Source organism: Microcaecilia unicolor, chromosome 11, assembly GCF_901765095.1.
Source record: "Microcaecilia unicolor chromosome 11, aMicUni1.1, whole genome shotgun sequence".
Taxonomy (NCBI): Eukaryota; Metazoa; Chordata; class Amphibia; order Gymnophiona; family Siphonopidae; genus Microcaecilia; species Microcaecilia unicolor.
The window spans coordinates 69,993,338-70,015,272 of NC_044041.1; the positions used below are offsets into that span (position 1 = coordinate 69,993,338).

Here is a 21,935-nt window from a genome sequence, read left to right on the forward strand (position 1 = left end):
AGCTCCATACACTGGCCCAGATCCAAGGGGTTTAAGAAAAGACCAAATGAGGAAACCAGCCCGAGAAAGAGGATATATTTACTTATCCCTCTGACATTACCAACGTCCAGCAGTAAGGCTTGAGAGTCAGATACATGTAGAAGACAGAGCTCCCCAAAAGAGGGGAACTGGAATCAAGGCGATGGGAGCTGCTGGCCTTCTGTTAAAGGAAATAAAAGGCAACACAGTTCTATCAAAATGTTTATTTCAAAAAAAATGAGCAAAGAAAGAACATAAAGAGCAAGTAATCACCAACATAACATTTTTACGATCCAAGGAATGGGAGAAACCCTTTCCAGCGCTGGTGCTCAGTGAGTCCTAGGAGAACTGTGGGCCTGGGAACAGACAAAGTTCCAGACTGTCAATGTTGCCCATGCCACTCATTCAAGCATGTGAGGGATAACATTTCTCTGGAACACAAATGTAGTCATCTTGCTGTTCCAAACCCAGTGTTCTTTATTATTGTACACTTTGGGGAATGCAGTTAAGTGGGGGTAGGATGTAAATTCACCAGATGCATGCACAGAGAGATGACTGCTCCATCTCCTGGACATGGCCAGCAGCTGTGTGCACTTATTGCTTAGTAATGATTCGAGCTGAGAAATCAAACAACTCCTTGTTAATCTTCCGTAGGGTGCTCACTTCCTCCTCCAGCTCACTCACATGCATCTTCAGCTGTTCCCGCTCCCTCTCCAGACACTGTGAGCACCAGAGAGAAGGCAAGTTAGCAGATTGCCCTAGCACCTACCAATACACAGTTACAAATCAGCACATTACCCCACCAGCCCCACTGTAGCAAAATAATGCTTCTGGCTTGCTGCCAACAAGACTACGTTTAGGAGGAAAGCAGGGCCTCCCTCTCTACCCCAGCAGAAGACAGAGACCAAACACTCCCACACCCCTAATCAGCAAAATGTGGTTGCATATCTACCTTCTCTGTAGGAGAGCACATCACCGAATAAAGTCGATCTGTTCTCTGTAGGTATGTCTCTTCTGAACCCTGAACAAGAGGAACAAGGGTAAGCCAAGGGGAAGAAGAGCCTGAGGTCTGAAAACCCAGTCTGTGGCCCACAGAGAAATACAATATGTACAGACAGGGAAGCAGAGGCATCTTATAAATCCTTTTAGAGGTACCGATATTTCAACTCTACTGCAATACAGGAAAAGGAATGCAGAACAGGCAGATGCTAAGGCAGTAACTGTGCATTAAAACCGCTACAGCTTAGCACATGGTTTTACTAATGCAAAAGTAAATTAGTATGTAAAAAATGCCTGCTAACGTGAGCCAGCATGCCAGCAGCAGCTATATTTTGTGCCCACAAAAAATGCGCTGGAATGCTAATATGCAAAAGAACATCCCCTTTCACCTATCCCCCTCAATAAAACTAGGGGGAAAAAAGTTGCAGGTACCATATGTGTGCAGAGAAAAAAAAAACAATAAAAGCAAGAAAATTATCACTAATGCTGACCAGAGAGTAAGTTAAACTTTTTACTCATCCTCAGGCCCTAGCATTGGAAAACCCTAAACTCAGCCATTGGTCTTTGCAAACTTCTCTGCATCTGTGTTTAATAGTTAATACCTTCATTAGTAAGCAGTCCCTTTACAAAGCTGCAGTAGGAAGAGGCTTTAGTACACTCTTATGCAGGTCTTTCCCATGCACTAAGGCAATTTCTACCAGTCTGAAAATGGCTGATTTTCCAAATTAATGGCTATACACGCTGTGAAATAAAAGGACCTGTCTAATTTTTGAAGGCTCTTGGTAGTTTGAAATGGCAATCGTGCATGAAAAACAGCACAGAGCATAATCCAAAATGCATTTTGGATTATGCTCTGTGCTTTGAACCCTCTCTGTGCTGTTTTTCATGCACTGTTGCCATTAGCGCATGGCCATTAATAAAAAAATTAGCACAAGTCCTTACCACCACCTATTTTGTAGGTGGTAAGGGTTTATGTGCTAATCCTGTGCTAAATAGCACACAGCAATGCCGATGCACTGATTAGCACAGAAATGCTCCCTCTCTGCTTTCAGACACACCCTCTCAGCCATGCTTAAACATATATTTTGAAACTTACTACGGGACACTTAAGCTCTCCCTGCAGTAAGCCCTTTTAAGTTGCAGTAAGCACTCGTTAGTGTTTACCACAGCTTAGTAAAAGAACTCTTATAGGTGTTAATATGCTGTATGCCAAAGTCTACCCAAATTGCTGTGAACGGTTAGAAAACTCATTTTCACATAGGGAACCTGCTGTAGCACTCAAAACTATGCACAAAGTCTAGCAGGACTGAAGAAAATTAACTGGCGAGGGTGGGGGGATTAAAATAATGCCTTATGTTACAATTGTTTGATTTCATTTACATCTCAGCTGTTCTGGTGAGGTGTGGGAAAGATTAGATGCACCTGGACGGGCCAATACATACCTGCTGGGAACAGCCAAGCCGCAGCAGTACTCCTCCCCCACCTTGCTCCTCACTGCCCTCCAAACCCTGAAGGTGTTTGCTGAACTGTGGCAGTGGTAGGCTAGGCTTGCTGTCTGGGTTAAACATATTCGGAGGGGCCAGCATGAGGAATGCATTTGTCACAGAGCCTGGAAAGAGACACAGAACAGACTTACATACAGGCCTCCCTCCTAACGAGAGAAACCACGTCCCAGTAAAAGCATGTGGCAAAATCCAGTGTTCTGATAATTTGTAGCATTTGTATCCCACATTTTCCCAACAAATCCCTTCTTGTAGGAGTAGCACAGCAGCATCACTCTTGGGTTTCTGTGCCTTCTGATCTCACTGGGGTTCTCTGCTTGGAACCCTCAGGATTATTCCTCATGAATACACTTTGGGCTAATTTTATGGAAAAATTAGGTCTTACCTGATAATTTTCTTTCCATTAGACCTTCCTACTATTCTAGAACCTGCAGGATAGTTGTATCTGAACTGAAAACTGAGCTGAAACATCTTCCTTGGCATCCAGTCCAGCTCCTCAGTATTTACATAGATGAGCAATGAGCAATAAGAATAAATTCAGAACAAAACACAACAACCTTAACTCGCTGACACAACACTAACCAGATGAGCAAACGTGTGGACCTCTCATCTCTGGACAACTTTTAGAGAACAAGAGATATGCAGGACAAACCATGCAAGGTGACAGTTATTATTTCATCCATTACTTTGCAATTACTAAATATCTCAAAAACCTTGGGCAGGCTGCTGGAATAGTGGGAAGAACTAATGGAAAGAACATTTATCAGGTAAGACCTAAATTTCTCCTTCCACTATGTAGCCTCCCACTATTTCAGAACCTGTAGGATGTTTAAAAGCAATCCCTAGAGTGGGTGGGATCCTGGAGCTGCTGCCCTGAGGACCAAAGCTCCAACACTGGCTTCCAAGTGCGCCGCAACGTCCACCCTGAGGTGCTTGGCAAAGATATGAAGCGTCGATCACACCGCCGCCTTGTCTGCCACAGACAGTAAGGTAGTCTCCACCCAGGATGTCGCTGTATGCTTTGCAAAATGAGCCCGCAAGGCCTGAGGAGCCTGCTTCCCCACAAGCAAATATGCTAATGCGATAATCTCCTTCAGCCATCTAGCAATTGTGGGCTTGGAAGCCATGAAGCCCAAGTCTCTGGTTATCAAAAAGCAAAAACAGTCTGCAAAACTCATTTGTGACTTCTTGATATTTAATAAGGGCTATACGCACATCGAGAAGCTTCAAGGAAGAATACTGATTCTCTCCATCCTTTCTGTGAAAGGTCGGAAGCTCTGCAGATTGGTCGAGATGAAATGTTGCTACCACTTTCAGACGAAAGGAAGGAACAGTGCCCATACAGAACTCTGCCTCCTAAAAGCAGAGAAAGGGATCCTGACACGACAGAGCCTGAAGCTCTAAAACCCTACTTGCCAATGCAACAAATCACCAAGAACACCGTCTTTAGCTTAAGATCTTTCAAAGGAGGCGTCTGAAGAGTCCAAAGGATTAAATTAAGGTTCTAATCTGGACATGGCACATGAAAGGGAGGCTGCAAGCATTGAATATTCGTGTAAACTGCAAAAAACATCTTCTGTAGCTGGCCCTTAGAACAGGCCAAAGCCACAAGCTGAACTTTTAGAGAACCCAACGCCAATCCTTTCTGAAGACCTGCTTGGAGAAATGCTATGAAGTGCGCAATCTGAAAAGAGAAGGGAGAAAGTCTGTGCTCAGAACACACCAGCCCTTGAACGTCCTCCACACCCTTGCATGGATGTAGAGCATTTCTGAGCATGAAGCTATAAGACCAAAGGGGCATGAATCCTCCATGAGCTCCGGCCATTATTTCAGTAGGTTGTGTACCTGCGGAAGACAGAGAACCCCCATCCAGCAGTTGAAACAGGTCTGCATACCATGGCCTCCGTGGCCAATCCAGGGCTACGACAATTATTTGATCCCGGTGCAATGCAATCCTTTTCAACACGATGCCTACCATGGGCCGAGGAGGGATGACATACAGTAGATGTTATCTCCGGCAAGGGCTGCAGCAGGGCATTGATCCCCATCAAGTCCGGCAAGGGCTGCAGCAGGGCATTGATCCCCATCAAGCCCAGTTCTTTCTGATGGCTGAAGAACTTGGGCATTTGGCATTCCTTTTCATTGCCATCAATTTCAGAAGCAGAAAACCCCATCAGACCACTAGCAGCTGAAAAATCTGGCTGGATAGTTCCCATTCTCCCGAATCTAAGGAGAGCTTGCTAAGAAAATGTTCACCTCCATATTCAAGGACCCAGCGATGTGAGCTGCCGACAAGCACAGAAGATTTTTCTTTGCCAATTTCTGAGGGAGGCTGCTTCCACTGCCATTGCATGGCTATGGGTCCTGCCTTGCTTGTTGATATAAGCCCACAAAAACTTGCACTGGGGCCCCTGCCAGAAAGGGAGTGAAGTTGCGTAAGGCATTCCACATTGCCCTGAGTTCCAAGCGATTTATTGACCACTGATATGGCAACTTGGGTCTCCTGTTCCATCCAGGTGCCCTGTGGCAGATAGAACTTGTAATGAGCTCCCCAACCTGACTTGTGGGCTTCCATTGTCATCATCTCCCATTGTGTTATCGGAAAGGGAACTCTTAGTCAAATTCCTGGGTGACAACCACCATTCCATTCCCAGCATTTATATCCTATTTCCAATTATAATCAAAGTGGGTTACAGAACACAACAAATTACAAAAATCAAAAATATTTGCTAAACAAATGTAAAGTTTTCAAAGGTTTTCGAAAATTCAGAAGTATCTAAACTCCTAATCTGGAATGAAATTGAATTCCAGAGTTTACTTGAAAAATAACTAAATTAACTATCATGAAAACACTTAAAACAAACCTTAACAGTCGGATATCCTAATTTTAAAAGGCAATGTGATGCCGAGCAATTAGTTGGATAAGTCACCAAAGAAACATGATCCACTCCATCTGGCAACCATAAGAACAGCCATACTGAGTCAGATCAATGGTCCATCTAGCTCAATATCCTGCTTCCAGCAGTGGCCAATCCAGGTGGCAGAAACCCAATTAGTAACAACATTCCATGCTACCAATCCCAGGGCAAGCAGTGGCTTCCCCATGTCTACCTCAATAACAGACTATGGACTTTTCCTCCAGGAACTGTTACCACATCCTCCAGCAGTGAATTCCAGAGCTTAACTATTCTTTGAGTAAATAATATTTCCTCCCATTTGTTTTAAAAGTATTTCCATGTAATTTCATCAAGTGTCCCCTGGTCTTTGTACTTTTTGAAAGAGTGAAAGATTCACTTCTACCCATTCTACACCACTCAGGATTTTATAGACCTCAATCATATCCCCCCGCAGCCGTCTCTTTTCTAAGTTAAAAAGAGCCCTAACCTTTTTAGCTTTTCTTCACATGAGAGGAGTTCCACCCCCTTTATCATTTTGGTTGCTCTTCTTTGATCCTTTTTTGATTCTGCTTTATCTTTTTGAGAAACTGCGACCAGAACTGAACACAATACTCAGTGAGCTCGCACCATAGAGAAATACAGAGGCATTATAATATTCTTGGTCTTATTTTGCATCCCTTTCCTAATAATTCCTAGAATCCTCTTTGCTATTTTGGTCACCACCACACACTGGGCAGAAGATTTCAGCGTATTACCTACGATAGCAGCGTCCAAGGAAGATGAAGGTCGTATTCTGTGACACTGGAGACCAGCGGCTGAGAAGACACTCCTTTAATGGTCACATATGAGCCCTTGCCCATGGCACCACTTCCATCGCTCATGTCATTGACCTCAGAACCTGGAAACAGTCCCAAACCCTGAGCCTGCTTTAACTGAGAAGATAAACCAATATTGACCTCCTGCATTCTGTGAGGAAGATCCTCTCCCTTGCTGTTTCGAATAGAACACCCAGATAGTCCAGGGTCTGTGCTGGAGTTAGTCTGTGCATCTTTAAACTAATCACCAAACCTAACGACTGTAGAAGATGGACAACTTTGCCCATCGCCGCCACGCTGTCTGAACAGGATGACACCCGAATAAGCCAGTCGAGATAAAAGTAAACTGAGTACCTCGCACCAAAGGAAGGCCACCTTCACCACCATAACCTTGGTAAACGTTCTTGGTACCGTGGTGAGACCAAAGGGCAAAGTCCTGAACTGGAAGTGATGACCAGTACTGCAAAACGTAGAAACTTCTGAAGCAGCGGCCATACAGGTATATGCAAGTACACCTCCTTGATGTCAAGGGTGGTGAGAAATTCTCCCACTTGAACTGAGGCTATGACTGCTCTTAGTGTTTCCATGCGAAAGCGGGATACTCAGAGGCAGTGGTTTAGACCTTTGAGATACAAGACCGGACGAAAGGTGCCTTCAATCTTTGGGACAATGAAGTAGATGGAATATCTGCCTTGTCTCTGTTTGGCCTGGGGTTCTGGAACTATCATCCAGAGCACCAGCAAAAATCCACAGTGGCTTGAACCTCATAAGTACGTAAGTATTGCCATATTGGGACAGACCAAAGGTCCATCAAGCCCAGCATCCTGTTTCCAACATTGGCCAATCCAGGTCACAAATACCTGGCAAGATCCCCCCAAAAATACAAAACATTTTATGCTGCTTATCCCAGAAATATTTTCCCCAGGTCCAATTTAATAATGGTCTATGGACTTTTCCTTTAGGAAGCCGTCCAAACCTTTTTAAAACTCTGCTAACGGCCTTTACCACATTTTCTGGCAACGATTTCCAGAGTTGAATCACACATTGACTGAAAAAAAACTCTCCAATTCGTTTTAAATTTACTACTTTGTAGCTTCATCGCATGCCCCCTAGTCCTAGTATTTTTGGAAAGCATAAACAGACGCTTCACATCTACCTGTTCCACTTCACTCATTATTTTATAGACCTCTATCATATCTCCCTTCTGCCGTCTTTTCTCCAAGCTGAAAAGCCCTAGCCGCTTTTTTTGAGATGCGGCGACCAGAATTGAACACAATATTCGAGGTGCGGTCGCACCATGGAGCGATACAAAGGCATTATAACATCCTCATTTTTGTTTTCCATTCCTTTCCTAATAATACCCAACATTCTATTTGCTTTGTTAGCCGCAGCAGCACACTGAGCAGAAGGATTCAACGCATCAACAACGACACCTAGATCCCTTTCTTGGTCGGTGACTCCTAGTGGAACCTTGCATTACGTAGCTATAATTTGGGTTCCTCTTTCCTATATGCATCACTTTGGACTTGCTCACATTAAACGTCATCTACCATTTAGACGCCCAATCTCCCAGCCTCGTATGGTCCTCTTGTAGTTTTTCACAATCCTCCTGCGATTTAACTACTTTGAATAACTGTGTCGTCAGCATATTTAATTACCTCACTAGTTACCCCCATCTCTAGGTCATTTATAAATATGTTAAAAAGCAGTGGTCCCAGCACAGACCCCTGGGGAACCCCACTAACTACCCTTCTCCATTGAGAATACTGACCATTTAACCCTACTCTCTGTTTTCTATCTTTTAACTAGTTTTTAATCCACAATAGGACACTACCTCCTATCCCATGACTCCGATTTCCTCTGGAGTCTTTCATGAGGTAGTCAAACACCTTTTGAAAATCCAGAGACACAATATCAACCGGCTCCCCTTTATCCACATGTTTGTTCATCCCTTCAAAGAAATGTAATAGATTGGTGAGGCAAGATTTCCCTTCACTAAATCCATGTTGGCTTTGTCTCATTAATCCATACTTTTGAATATGCTCTGTAATAGTCTCTACCATTTTGCTCGGCACCGATATAAGACTCACCAGTCTATAATTTCCCGGATCTCCTCTGGAACCTTTTTTTAAAACTCAGCGTTACATTGGCCACCCTCCAATCTTCCAGTACCACACTCGATTTTAAGGATAAATTACATATTACTAACAATAGTTCCGCAAGTTCGTTTTTCAGTTCTATCAGTACTCTGGGATGAATACCGTCCGGTCCAGGAGATTTGCTACTCTTCAATTTGTCAAATTGCCCCATTACATCCTCTAGGTCTATAGAGATTTCATTCAGTTTCTCTGACTCGTCAGCTTTGAATACCATTTCTGGTACTGGTATCTCTCCCAAATCAACCTCAGTGAAGACTGAAGAATTGATTTAATCTCTGCGCTATTGCTTTGTCTTCCCTGATCGCCCCTTTTACCCCTCGGTCGGTCATCTAGCGGTCCAATCAATTCTTTTGCTGGCTTCCTGCTTTTAATATACCTAAAAAAAATTTTTTACTATGTGTTTTTGCCTCCAGCGCAATCTTTTTTTCAAACTCTCTCTTTGCCTTCCTTATCAGCACTTTGCATTTGACTTGACATTCCTTATGCTGTTTTATTATTTACAGTTGGTTCCTTCTTCCATTTTCTGAAGGATTTTCTTTTAGTTCTAATAGCTTCCTTCACCTCACTTTTTAACCATACCGGCTGTCGTTTGGTCTTCCGTCCTCTTTTTTTAATATGCGGAATATATTTGGCCTGGGCTTCCTGGTGTTTTTGAACAGCATCCACGCCTGATGTAACCTCAACTGTCTTGGTTCCCTTTCAACAAGGAGACACCAAGTTACTGAGCTCTTCTCCAAATAGCCACTTGCCCCAAAAGGGCAGTATAATTAGATGTAACTTTGATGCTGCATCCGCTGCCCAATGCCCAAAGACATTGTGTGCCATAACCGTTAATATATCATAAACGGCATCAAAAGTAGACCAACCTTGCTTCCAGCTGGGTATTAAAGAGCTTTTCTTGTGTTGCAGACTGCTGATGCCACTTCAAGCATGCTCTAGCCACTGAAGAGCAGCACAATGCCGACTGAAGGTCCAAAAAGGCCACTTCAAAGGCTTGTTTCTGTGAACCTTCAACTTTCTATCCTATAGGTCATTTAGGGTAATGCATTCCTCCAACGGCAAGGTGGTCTTCATAGTCACTGCCGTAACAATGGAGTCTACCCTGGGAAGCTTCAATTTCTCTTTCTCCTCTGGACCCAACAGGTAGAGGCGAGTCATGGCTCTTCCCACTCTCAGTCCCACACTGCTTTAATCAGGTCTTGAATGTCTGGTTGGATCAGGAAGGCCTTAGAAGGACCTCTAAGCCCATTTATGATTCACAAAGATGGAACTCCTGACACTGAATTAGAAGGTTCCTTAATGGAAAGTAGCTGCAATGCCTCAAAAATAAGAGTACCGAGCTCCTGTTTATGAAACAACCTCAGTACTTTTGGGTCATCCTCCTTCAATGATGGCTCCTCTAAATAAACTGAGGCCACATCACATAAGGAGGGAGAAGCAGATGAGGCTAAACGAGATCTTTTAGGATCCAGATTAGTAGCGGGGCGAGAGGCTGAAGAACCTTGCAGCAACGCTGAAATCCCTGCTACAATAAATAGGCCTGGGGGTAAGAACAATATAAACAACGAAGAAAACAAAGATCCCAATGCAGCTGAATGCTGTCAGGCCCTGATGTAAAATGGTGGCTGTTATCTGCGAATGATCAGACCGAGTCTGTTCCTCACTGCCAATCAGCTTCAACCTTGACCTGGCACCCGTTCCTGTGCTCTCCTGCATCAAACTGAGCACCTAAAGTCCCTGCCTACTTGGATGCTGTGCCAAGTCCCAAGACTTGCTGCAGATCGTTTCCCCCACATCCTGTGGGATTCCAAGCTTGCATGCACTACAACACCCTGATGCTAGCCGGTGGGTCCCAGGAACTGTCTGCCTGCTTCTGCGTGAGTCACCATTCACACTGACTGGCATAAGTGCAGTACAAAGCAGCCGCAAGTGGTAAGTCAGAATCCCTTCCTTTGCACCAAGCAGAACTAGCAGCCCTCCAAGTGGTTCAGAGTCTAACATCAGTTGGACTCGCCACTGCTGGCTAAGCTCACAGTCTCCACAAGTCCAACCCTAGATGAGAAAGAATCCGGACTGATACTCTGTCCCACGCTCTCCAGTAAACCTTTTAAGAAATTAAAAAAAAAAAAAAGGTTGTTGTGCTGTTAAAGGAGAGCTCCACAGGAAACAGGGGAGAGGTAAACAGAGTGAAGAAGTAAATTCACAGGGCACCAGAGACAGGAATTTCAAGACCTCCAGATATGACTCTGCAGACTGAAGCCACCTGCAAAGCTCAATTAACCAGATGACCAGGAGCAAATCACTCAGAACCAGAGGCTGAAAAGTGTGTCTATCCACCTGCTGAAGACAGAAAATTCTGAGGAGTTGGATGGATGCCAAGAGAGACATGTTTCAGTTCAGTTTTCAGTTCTCGTCTCCACCTGCTGGTTGATGGACACAACCATACCACAGGTTCTGGAATACTGGGAAGCTACGTAAGGAAAGAAGGATTTTTCACGAGTAAACACTGTTGCTCATGGGTAACAGTCAAAAGGAAGAGGTGGCAAGTCAGAAAGCACAACAAGAGCAACTTTATTGTTGAAATCAAATACCTGACCTGGCCACGTTTCAAGATTATCTTTGTCAGGGGTTACACTCATAATTCAGATCTGAAAAGAACTCGTTACTAAAACACACCACACATGTGTTGTGGGTTGGCACTTGCATAATAGCCTCGACAGTGTGTAATTTACATGACATTAGTAATTCAAGTTCAGGGGTGTAGTTTGGGTTCAGCACAGGTGGCACCAAAGTAACAATTTCAGCTACCTTTGTGCTACTATTTTAGAAAGACCCATGTGTGTTTACAGAACAGCCTGAAAACAGGCACCTATACGGCCTACCAACCATCCACATGTTCATAATACTAGCAAGACTGAAATACATAGCTACCTACTTTTAAAATCACTTTACTTTCTCTAAAGCTACAAAGGACTAGATGCCATTAAAGCGCGTTATTAGTAAACAGGTCCTAGAACACAGAAAGGGACTTGTGGCAAAAAAGACGTTAGTATGAATTAGTGCAGTTTATTAAATTCAGCCCAAGGGGTTTTAGGCAACTAGAAAAGAAAGCTCAGAAGCCAGGATGTGTGCAGAGATAAGCAGTAGCTCCAGAACTATACACACATATTGTTCAGATTAGTTTCATTATTTGCTATACGGCATTTCATGGAACACAGCAAGCAGTTCGCAATAAAAATTTAACACAATAGAATCCAAGGGAATTATATACAGGCTAAAATCATCATAAGATACCCCAGGAGTATAGAAGTAGCACAGAACAGCACAATTTGGTCAACTGAAAAGCTTAGCTAATAACTACCTGTGTGTCACTTTGCCAAGGGTGCCCACAGACATTGTTATGGGTCCTCCACCCCGGCATTGGAGATTTATCTCTGTCCTTCACTTGAATCTGGGGTTAGCAACTGAAGAGTCTGGGGAGGGAGGTGGGCAGTAAGGATTGATAAAAAGGCAGAAAGAGCTAGAAATTGCTAGAGGACCTCAATGCCTTGTGGGAAGCACCTGGGGTGGGTGGATGGGTGGGCTCATAGGTAGCAAGTCCCATTTTCTGGTTTTCTTCAATATTGTTTGTTTTGTGGGGCAAAGATTTTCTCTTATAAAACTTTATTCAAAGAGATAAAATGGTCCTTATCTTCAACAAGCACCAATTAACCCACCTTTGACACTTGCCTCAAACACCATCTTACTAGACTGTAAAGCTCCTTGAAGTAGGCACATCTTGTAGCAGTATCGAAACACAGCAGCAACCTCTTTTTACCTTTGTGTGGCACAGTGCGTAGGCACTGCTTGCTCTGCATGTCCCACAGCCGTGCTGTTTCATCATGGGAGCCTGAGAGCAAAAGACTGCCATCCTTTGACACTGAAAGGCAGGTCACCTGGTTCCTGCAGAGAGAAGAGCAGGAAATATGATGGGTCACTAAGTGCTAGGAAGCACCTCCCACTGTCATCTCAACTTACAGCAGGTCAAACACTCCCCCCCCCACACACACACACCAAAGCAGGTCCAGAGTAAAGGAGGTCCAGAGTAGAAGTTCCTTGCCATGAACAGGAGTAATGCCAGTGGTATATGCCCCAAGTCTGGCAAGCTAATAAAGCCAACAATACCAGTATGTTATGCCACTTGCTGTCAGTCTGAGGCAGAAACGTCATTAGTTGTAGCATGGGGGCTGAAGTGACCATCAGATACCTCGGGCAATTGGGCAGATAAAAAGGCAGAAGAGCTAGAAACTGCTATAGGACTTTCTTGCCTTGTGGAAAACATCCGAGGTGGAAGGGCTCATAAGCAGCAAGCCGTTTCCTAGTTTTCATATATAAATTGCCCCACAAAACAAAAAAAAGATTCCACTCTTGCGACTTTATTCAATGAGATCCAAGTGGATAACCAGGTGTGTACCAACACTTCAAAGCAAGCTGTTTTATGAAAATCACCTTTGCTTCAACCAGTATAAAACATAGCCAAGCCAAGGTATACCAAACCACTTACCTGTGCCCTTTGAAAATCTTCCCGCCCTCCCTCTCACTCTGGAAGGTCTTTTCTCGCTGCACAGGCTGGAGAAAGAAAGGAGGAAGTGAAAATGGAATTGTTTACACTGTTTAAAACATCTTACAATCCATGCCTCTTCCAGGAGGAGGAGCTGTGCGGAATGTGGCAGGAGCCCTGAGTCTGCACTGCTCAGTTCACTAAGTAATGAGGAAAAAAACATCCTGAATGTCACTTTTATGGAAGAGAAGAGAATTTATTGCAAGGTTTCATTAATATTTTCTTCCTTGTAAAGATCCCACCAAGTATCCCATTCACTTTAAATCAGAGAAGAGCATAAAACAGGTTAGATTCCAATGGCTGAGCAAATACGTAGATCTTCCTTATGCATGGAGAACAATAACGCACCCAAACCCAAACACAAGTGCTGAGAGAAGAGGTTTGGACAAGCAGTACAGTCAATATTTCATAATTATCACAGAACATCCTTCCCTCATAGATATGCTATATAATACAGGTATCACAGGAAAACCCCCATTCCACATGCTATATATAAAATACAAGTATCATAGGGAAAACCCCTGCCCCCATACACATTATAATCATAACAAAAATACAGGTACTATGAACTCTCCCCTCATGCTTGCACACACGCTAAATAATACAAATACCACAGGAGAAACCACCACCCCCCCCAACCAACCCCACATACTATATATAAAATACAGGTTTCACAGGAGAACACTCTCCCTCACAGAGACGCCATATAACACAAGTATCACAGGAGACATACTGGCAGAATGGCACTTATACAGAAGAAATGGACAGTAGTCTAAGTAAAGCTCTTCTGTGCTTCTCACTGCACCTCTGCCCTGAGGCTCTTTCAGGTTTTCATTCTGCTTCCTTCAGCATCTCCCATCTATTCCCTTCCAGCCTGACATTACCCATCACAACCAAATTAATGACTGGGGGAACTTACCCGGGCACAGAGGTCGACCTGGAATATGGAGCCATCACTGCCCCCACAAAACATGAAGTATTCTGAGGGGTCAAGGGTCACTGCCATGATCCGGACATCAAATAAGACTGACATCAAGAGTTCCCCAGAGGATATCTCCCAGAGCTGCCAGAGAGGAGAGGATGGTGCACAGCAGAGAGTGTTATGGAGAAGGGCACACAAGAGATCAGGTGGTGCAATGAACTGATGAGAGAGGTCACAGTTTCTAGAGTTTTATCACCAGCATGGAAGCTAAGATCACAAGGTATATGTGTCAGAAGCAGCAGTTCCTGCATCACACAGATAGAACCCAACTCTTACCTTCACTGTCTGGTCAAGCGAAGCAGTGGCAGCTCGAGCGAGGGGTCCTCCAATTCCACAGTACAGGTCGGTGATGGGGAGGGAATGGCGTGACCAAACATAACGGGGCTCTGGGATATGAGTGTGATCTGTCTGTAGAACACTAGAGAGGAAGGGAAAAAAATCTGGTCTCAGAGAATCTGCACATATGGTAAGAGATACAAAAGGGTTGAAATAGTTTGGCACTTGTAAGCAGTGGTAGAATCAGACTCTGTTCTCTCATAAAATATGCTGCACCATGATAAAGTATGAGCGACAGGGTGATCTTTTTCTATTTATTACTGTACTTTTTACATGTTTTGTATACAAGCCAAGGGCAGCATGGAGGACAGGAGCTAAGAATTCATTACACTACAAAACAGGATATCCACTATGATTCACTATAGCGCACCCTACTGGGAGAGGCTTTAAGGAAGAACAGCCTAACTACGAATGCAGAGCATGAAACTGAGATCCTGCTTTATCCTCAGCTCTTTCTGACCGTTACCAGAAATAAACAATACCTGTACAGGTTCCACACCAGGACCTGGCCATCATTGGCCCCAGAGAGAAAATGGCTGCTGTCATCAGTGAAAGAGAGGCAAGTGAGATCCTGGTAGTGCCGGTTCAGGATGGCCAGAAGGTCACCTGTCGACACCTATGAATGAACAGAAACCAGAGACTTATGAGCCCCATGTGCCAAGTACCCTTCTATAGACATGAGAAAACCTTTAGTATGGACACCCCTATGCTTTGTGTTTGAACATCACACTAGGTTACAAGTTTATGTTTATTAAAATTTTTAATATACTACCTCTTTAAAAAAAAGAAAAAAAAAAAAGGATTGCAGTGGTTTACAATAAAATACAAACAAGCATTAAAAACAGAAATTAACTCCATAAATAACAGGACAGAACAATTACACAGGAGCAGACGCAGAAAGAAGCACAACTGAAAAAAAAAAAAAAAAAGACAACCGATATCACACAGCCCAGAGTCAACTAGAAGGGGTATCACCAAATGCAAGAGAAAAAAAAAATAAAAAGTGTGTTTTAAGTAATATTTTTGAAACGAGTGAAGGACAGTTCAGAACAAAGTGCTGGGGGAACATCATTCCTGAGCTTAGGGGCTTAAATAAAAAATGCAGCTGGACAGGCAAACTCATAGTGGGCCAATTTTGGTAAAAGAAGAACCAAATGATGGGAATCCAGGGAACAAAAAGGAATTAAGGAATAATAAGAGGAAAGATAGGCTGGAGAACCACATTGAAGCGTTTTATGGGTAAGACAAAAGATTGTAAACCAAGAGCGATATTTAACTGGCAACCAATGGAGTCAAGATAGAAGGGGTGTAATAGTCTTGAATTTGCGGGCTTTACAGAGGAAATGGGCTGCTGCATTTTGCAATGTTTGAAGACAGCGAAGTTGGTAGTTATAGATTTCAGAATATATAACATTATCATAGGCCAAGAGAGAAACTACAAAAGCTTACAGCAGCGTATGAAGATCAGAAGACTTAAGAAATTTTGAGATAGAGCAAAATTGTTTTGTTTGAGGGGGAGGGGGGAAGCCACGCTGATGAACAGAGGAAACCTGGAGCAGGTTCACAGCAAGATCTCATTGATTTACCTATTAGAAATGCAACAGTGTCAAACTTTCCTCAATTGTTTCTGGACAAAGTAGGAGAGGTAACACAAACATTGCTATGATGAAATTATGCTGATGGTTTCTTCAAAAGTAATAAGAGTTCTTGCTTTTACAGAAACATGAATTCATTTGTTGATTTATTAAGATTTATTAAGCGCCTTTATGAAGGGATTCGCCAAGGCAGTGTAAACAGTTGTAGCATGACATAGACAACTTACGTTGTGTTAACACAACAATAGTAACAGGACCAAATGTGAGCTTGATACTCAGAATGACGTAAACTTAGAAATAGGCAAATTAAATTATAGTAAAAGCAACAATGATTCAGTGTCAGAAAACAGCATAGCAGAATATTCATATAATAGACAAGATACAAATGTTAGCACAATACTAAAGAAACACCATTAATAAGGCTGCAGAAGGGCAAAGCGCAGTTTAGACATATTGACAGACAAGCTGGGCAAGTCAAAGATATTGGGGGTAAATAGATGGGTGGTTAAAATAAGAGCAAATTATGTGTACAGCTGAATAAGGTATATGGAACTGGTCTTATTTACAGGGTATGTGGCAAGTTAGCTCAGGTGCAGAGCGAGTGAATAAAGGTTTAGGAGAAGAACTAGGCTTTTATTTTGGGCTTCCCAGTAAACTAAAATTTTATGGCTAGATCCAGAGCCTTCACAGAAAAATTCTTTATTTTTTAGAACAGGCCCAATCTTGGACCCAACATGGGCAGGAGCAATCCCCCGTCACTCCTGCTCATGCTATTCCCAATCTCAAAATGGCAGTGGACGCCTTGCAAGACTGCCACGGGAGAATTTGGGGCCATCATTTTTACAACACACCCAGAGGGGTCAGGAGCAACTCAGGATGCTCCTGCTCTGCTCCAAAGATGCTACTAGACCATGGCTTTTAGGTAGACCCAGGGAGGGCCTAAAGGTGGGTGATAGGTGGAGTTGTGGGGGGTGCAGAAGAGAACATGTTTCTGTTTTGGCTGAAACTGAAGGTGAAATTAGGCCTTACCTGCTAATTTTCTTTCCTCTAGACCCTCCAGACCGGTCAAGACGCTTGGGTTATGCTCACTTACCAGCAGAGGGAGACTGAGAACACAAAACTTGAAACTATGTACTTATAACCTGTGCCTAGCCATCTATAGCCAGTATACACTTAGCAAAGCAGAGAATAAAAACACAACTCTGAAACTAGAAACCCCTGTACCTGGAAAACCAAAGGACAAGTATCAACAGTGTGCTGAAAACAGACGAGACGTCACAGCGTCCCGCTCTGTAATGTCTTAGAGTCAAAGAATTCTCTCTGACCACACAAAACCTTAAAGGAATAGTCCTAGCAGAACACGGCTCAAAATACTGCTATTCATAGACACGGCTGAGGAATACTTCTGAGAAAAGAACGGACGGGCTCTTGACCGGTCTGGAGGGTCTAGAGGAAAGAAAATTAGCAGGTAAGGCCTAATTTCACCTTCCTCATCAACCCTCCAGACCGGTCAAGATGCTTGGGACATACCAAAGCAGTATCCCAACTAAGGGCGGGACCCTCGAAAAGCAGAAGACAACACAGCCGCTCCAAACCGGGCATCTTCTTTCGCCTGAACATCAAGTCTGTAATGCTTCACAAAGGAATGGATGGCGGACCACACCGCTGCCCTACAAATATCCTGTGGCGGAATAAAACTAGTTTCCGCCCAAGAAGCGGCTACTCCCCGAGTAGAATGTGCCTTAAATAAAGAGGGCACTGCCCGACGCTTCAACAAATAAGCCGAAGCAATAGTCTCCTTCAACTATCTAGCCAGAGTAGCCTTGGAGGCAGCTTCACCTTTCTTGGGACCTCCAAACAAAACAAACCTGTTCGAAGATCAAAAATCTTGGGTTCTGCTCAAATATGACCGCAAGACGCATCTCACATCCAACTTAGCCAAACGACGCTGCAAGGGATCCCCGGCACGATCACCCAACACTGGCAACGAAATCACCTGATTGACATGAAAAGAAGACACCACCTTAGGAACAAAGGAAGGAACCGTGCGTAAAGTCACTTTCTCTTTGGCAAAGGACAGAAAAGGCTCTCTGCAAGATAAAGCCTGAAGCTCCGAAATCCTACGCGCCGAAGAAATAGCCACCAAAAAGACTGTCTTCAAAGTAAGGTCCTTACATGTAATGGAAGGCAAGGGTTCAAATGGAGGCCCCACCAGAGCCTCCAAGACCAAATTTAAATCCCAAGACAGAACCACTGGGCGGCGAGGCAGCCGAAGCAACTTCACTGCCTTCAAAAACCGCCCCACGTCCGGAGAAGCCGCCAAGGATACTCCCCGAACCTTACCTCTAAAACAAGACAAGGCTGACACCTGAACCTTCAGAGAGGAGAGCGAAAGCCCCCTATCCAAACCATCCTGAAGAAAATCCAACACTTCTACTGCCGAAACGCGCAACGGGGCATAGCCCCGCTCCTGACACCAATTCTTGAAAATGCGCCACACCCGCACATATGCCAAGGAAGTAGACCTCTTACGAGACCGCAACATCGTATCAATCACCCTGGCCGAGAAACCTTTGCGTCTTAAACGGTGCCTTTCAAGAGCCAAGCCGTAAGCAAGAATGGAGAGGGGTCAGCCATCTCGATCGGCCCCTGAACCAATCTCACCCAAGGCCCCAAGGGAATCAGATCCTGCACCAGCAACCGCATCAGATCTCCGTACCACGGACGCCGGGGCCAATTGGGCGCTATCAGAACTACTAATCCCGAGTGACAACCAATCCGCTGAACCACGCGGCCCACCAGCAGCCACGGCGGGAACACGTAGAGCAACTGCTGAGTCGGCCACGGAAGGACCAGCGCGTCGATGCCCTCGGCCCGAGAATCTCTTCGACGACTGAAGAACCGAGAGACTTGTGCATTGGCGGACGATGCCATTAGATCCAACACCGGTCGACCCCACTGTAACACTATCTGCTCGAACACGGAGGGATGGAGAGCCCACTCTCCGGGATCCAATGTGTGCCTGCTTAGATAATCCGCGCTCACGTTGTCCACCCCTGCCACGTGCCCCGCCGAGAGACTCTGCAGATGTGCTTCTGCCCACACCAGCAACTCTGCTGCCTCTACCGCTAAACCGGGACTCTTCGTTCCTCCCTGTCGATTCACATACGCCACGGCTGTGGCATTGTCGGAAAGCACCCTGACTGCCTTGCCGTCTACCAGACTCTGAAAGGACCGAAGAGCCAACCGAATTGCACGCGTCTCCAGACGACTGATGGACCAACACACCTCCTCCACTGTCCAAAGTCCCTGGGCCACCTGTCCTAGACAATGCGCCCCCCAGCCCATCAAACTCGCATCCGTGGTCATCACCACTCAATGTGGAGTGGCCAACGGCATGCCCTTTGCTAGGTTCGGAGAATGGAGCCACCAGCTGAGACTGCGACGAACCACCTCCGACAGAGAGAGACTCTCCTCCAGATCCTGCAACTGAGGGGACCAACGAGACAACAACGCACCCTGCAGCTGCCTCATATGCGCCCTGGCCCAGGGAACTACCTCTACTGATGCGGCCATCAGACCCAACACCTGAAGGTACTCCCGCGCCGACGGTGCCCTCTGGGCTCGGAAATGACGGATCTGAGCCTGCAGCTTGGACATGCAAGAGGAAGTCAAGAACACCCGGCCTCTCTTCGTGTCGAAACGGACTCCCAGATACTCGAGAGACTGCGACGGCACTAGGTGACTCTTGGCCAGATTGACAACCCAGCCCAGAGATTGCAAAAAGGACACCATCCGACCGGTGACCTCCTTGCTCTCCGACCTTGATTTGGCCCGAATCAACCAGTCGTCTAGGTACGGGTGCACCAAAATGCCCTGCAACCGCAGAGCTGCTGCCACCACGACCATCACCTTGGAGAAGGTTCGAGAAGCAGTGGCCAGACCGAAGGGAAGCGCGCAAAACTGAAAATGTCTCCCTAGCACCACAAAGCGAAGAAAACGCTGATGCGCCTCCAGAATGGGGATGTGCAAGTACGCTTCTGTCAGATCTAGAGAAGTCAGAAATTCCCCTTCCTGAACCGCTACAATGACGGAGCGTAATGTTTCCATCCGAAAGGAAGGAACCTTTAGGGCTGCATTGACCTTCTTGAGATCCAAAATGGGACGAAAAGCGTCCTCTTTTTTGGGAACCACGAAGTATATGGAATAACATCCCTTTCCTCTCTCTGCTGGAGGAACAGGTACTACAGCTCCTAAATCTAACAGGCGCGACAGAGTATCTCGGACCGCTCTCGCCTTGCGCCGAGAATGACAGGGAGACACGAGGAAGAAGTCGAACAGAGGTCCGTCGAACTCTAGCGCATACCCGTCTCGGACTATTTGCAGCACCCACTGGTCTGACGTGATCTGGACCCACCTCTGGTAAAACAAGCGTAAGCGAGCCCCCACGCGGACCAGAGGCTGGGCCCCCAAACCATCATTGAGAAGGACGGGACGCACCGGATGCTCCCGAAGAGAAACCTCGCCCTCCACGACGGCCACCGCGAAAGGACTGGGTTCTCTGAAAGAAACGACCCCTAGTCCCACCAGAATATCTACCAGGCCGATACCGCTTAGCTTCCTGAAACCGTCCGCGACCCGCGGATCCCCTAGAAGCCTTAGAGCGAAGCTCCGGAAACCGAGGAACCTTAGCGTCACTAAGACCTCTCACCAACTTATCCAACTCTTCACCAAACAGCAAAGAGCCTTTAAATGGAAGCGAACACAACTTGGCCTTGGACGCAGCATCCGCCATTCAGCCTCGTAACCACAGGGCCCGACGCGCTGCCACCGCTAGAGACATGTTCTTTGCCGAGGCCCACAACAAATCATACAGCGCATCCGCCAAAAAGGAGGACCCCAACTCCAACTTTGCCAGATCTTGAGTCAAAGAGGCTCTGTCCCCTGGCGGACTACCTAAGAGCCGCTCCACCCAGCGGAAACAAGCCCGCGCCACCAGACCTCCACAGACCGACGCCTGCAACGCCAGAGCAGACAAATCAAAATTGCGCTTTAGGAAAGTCTCCAATTTTCTGTCCTGAGGGTCTCGCAACACAGCCCCTCCATCCACCGGAATCGCCGTAGCCTTAGTCACTGCCGTAACCACGGCATCCACGGTCAGAGGCTTGAAAGAATCTCTATCTTCCTGCAGCAGGGGATAAAGCTTAGCCATGGCCCGAGCCACCTTACATGGCGCCTCCGGCGCCTGCCATTCCTGAGTAATCATTTCTCTCAGATCCGCATTCATAGGGAAAGTACAAGACACACGTCTGATCCTCTTAACCAACGGATCCTGCTTCCCGGCCTCTAACGGAGCTGCCGCCGGATCAAATTTGAGGGTCGCAGCCACCTGATCAATCAGCTTTGACAATTCATCTCGTTGAAAAATGCGAACCACCGAGGGATCCTCCCCAGGCAGCGCAAGCTCCTTATCATAGCCAGCCAGCGACCCCTCCTGCTCTTCTAGAAGGCTAAAGTCACCCTCTGACTCCGGAGGAGAAAAACCTTCTAACTCATAAGTACATAAGTAGTGCCATACTGGGAAAGACCAAAGGTCCATCTAGCCCAGCATCCTGTCACCGACAGTGGCCAATCCAGGTCAAGGGCACCTGGCACGCTCCCCAAACGTAAAAACATTCCAGACAAGTTATACCTAAAAATGCGGAATTTTTCCAAGTCCATTTAATAGCGGTCTATGGACTTGTCCTTTAGGAATCTATCTAACCCCTTTTTAAACTCCGTCAAGCTAACCGCCCGTACCACGTTCTCCGGCAACGAATTCCAGAGTCTAATTACACGTTGGGTGAAGAAAAATTTTCTCCGATTCGTTTTAAATTTACCACACTGTAGCTTCAACTCATGCCCTCTAGTTCTAGTATTTTTGGATAGCGTGAACAGTCGCTTCACATCCACCCGATCCATTCCACTCATTATTTTATACACTTCTATCATATCTCCCCTCAGCCGTCTCTTCTCCAAGCTGAAAAGCCCTA

The 21,935-nt window shown here is 45.5% G+C and overlaps 1 protein-coding gene across 1 annotated transcript in view; it reads right to left on the minus strand.

Moving 5' to 3' along the window:
- Positions 1–227: 227 nt before the first annotated feature.
- WDR18 (WD repeat domain 18) overlaps positions 228–21,935 on the minus strand; it is a 29,658-nt gene continuing 7,950 nt past the window's right edge. The window contains exons 3-10 of the mRNA XM_030218446.1: positions 14,791–14,924; positions 14,249–14,390; positions 13,910–14,053; positions 12,934–12,998; positions 12,208–12,332; positions 2,460–2,626; positions 971–1,039; positions 228–738 (exon numbers count right to left, since the gene is read on the minus strand). Of these exons, the coding sequence (XP_030074306.1) occupies positions 613–738; positions 971–1,039; positions 2,460–2,626; positions 12,208–12,332; positions 12,934–12,998; positions 13,910–14,053; positions 14,249–14,390; positions 14,791–14,924 (972 nt within the window). The 3' untranslated portion in view covers positions 228–612. The remainder of the gene's footprint in view (positions 739–970; positions 1,040–2,459; positions 2,627–12,207; positions 12,333–12,933; positions 12,999–13,909; positions 14,054–14,248; positions 14,391–14,790; positions 14,925–21,935) is intronic.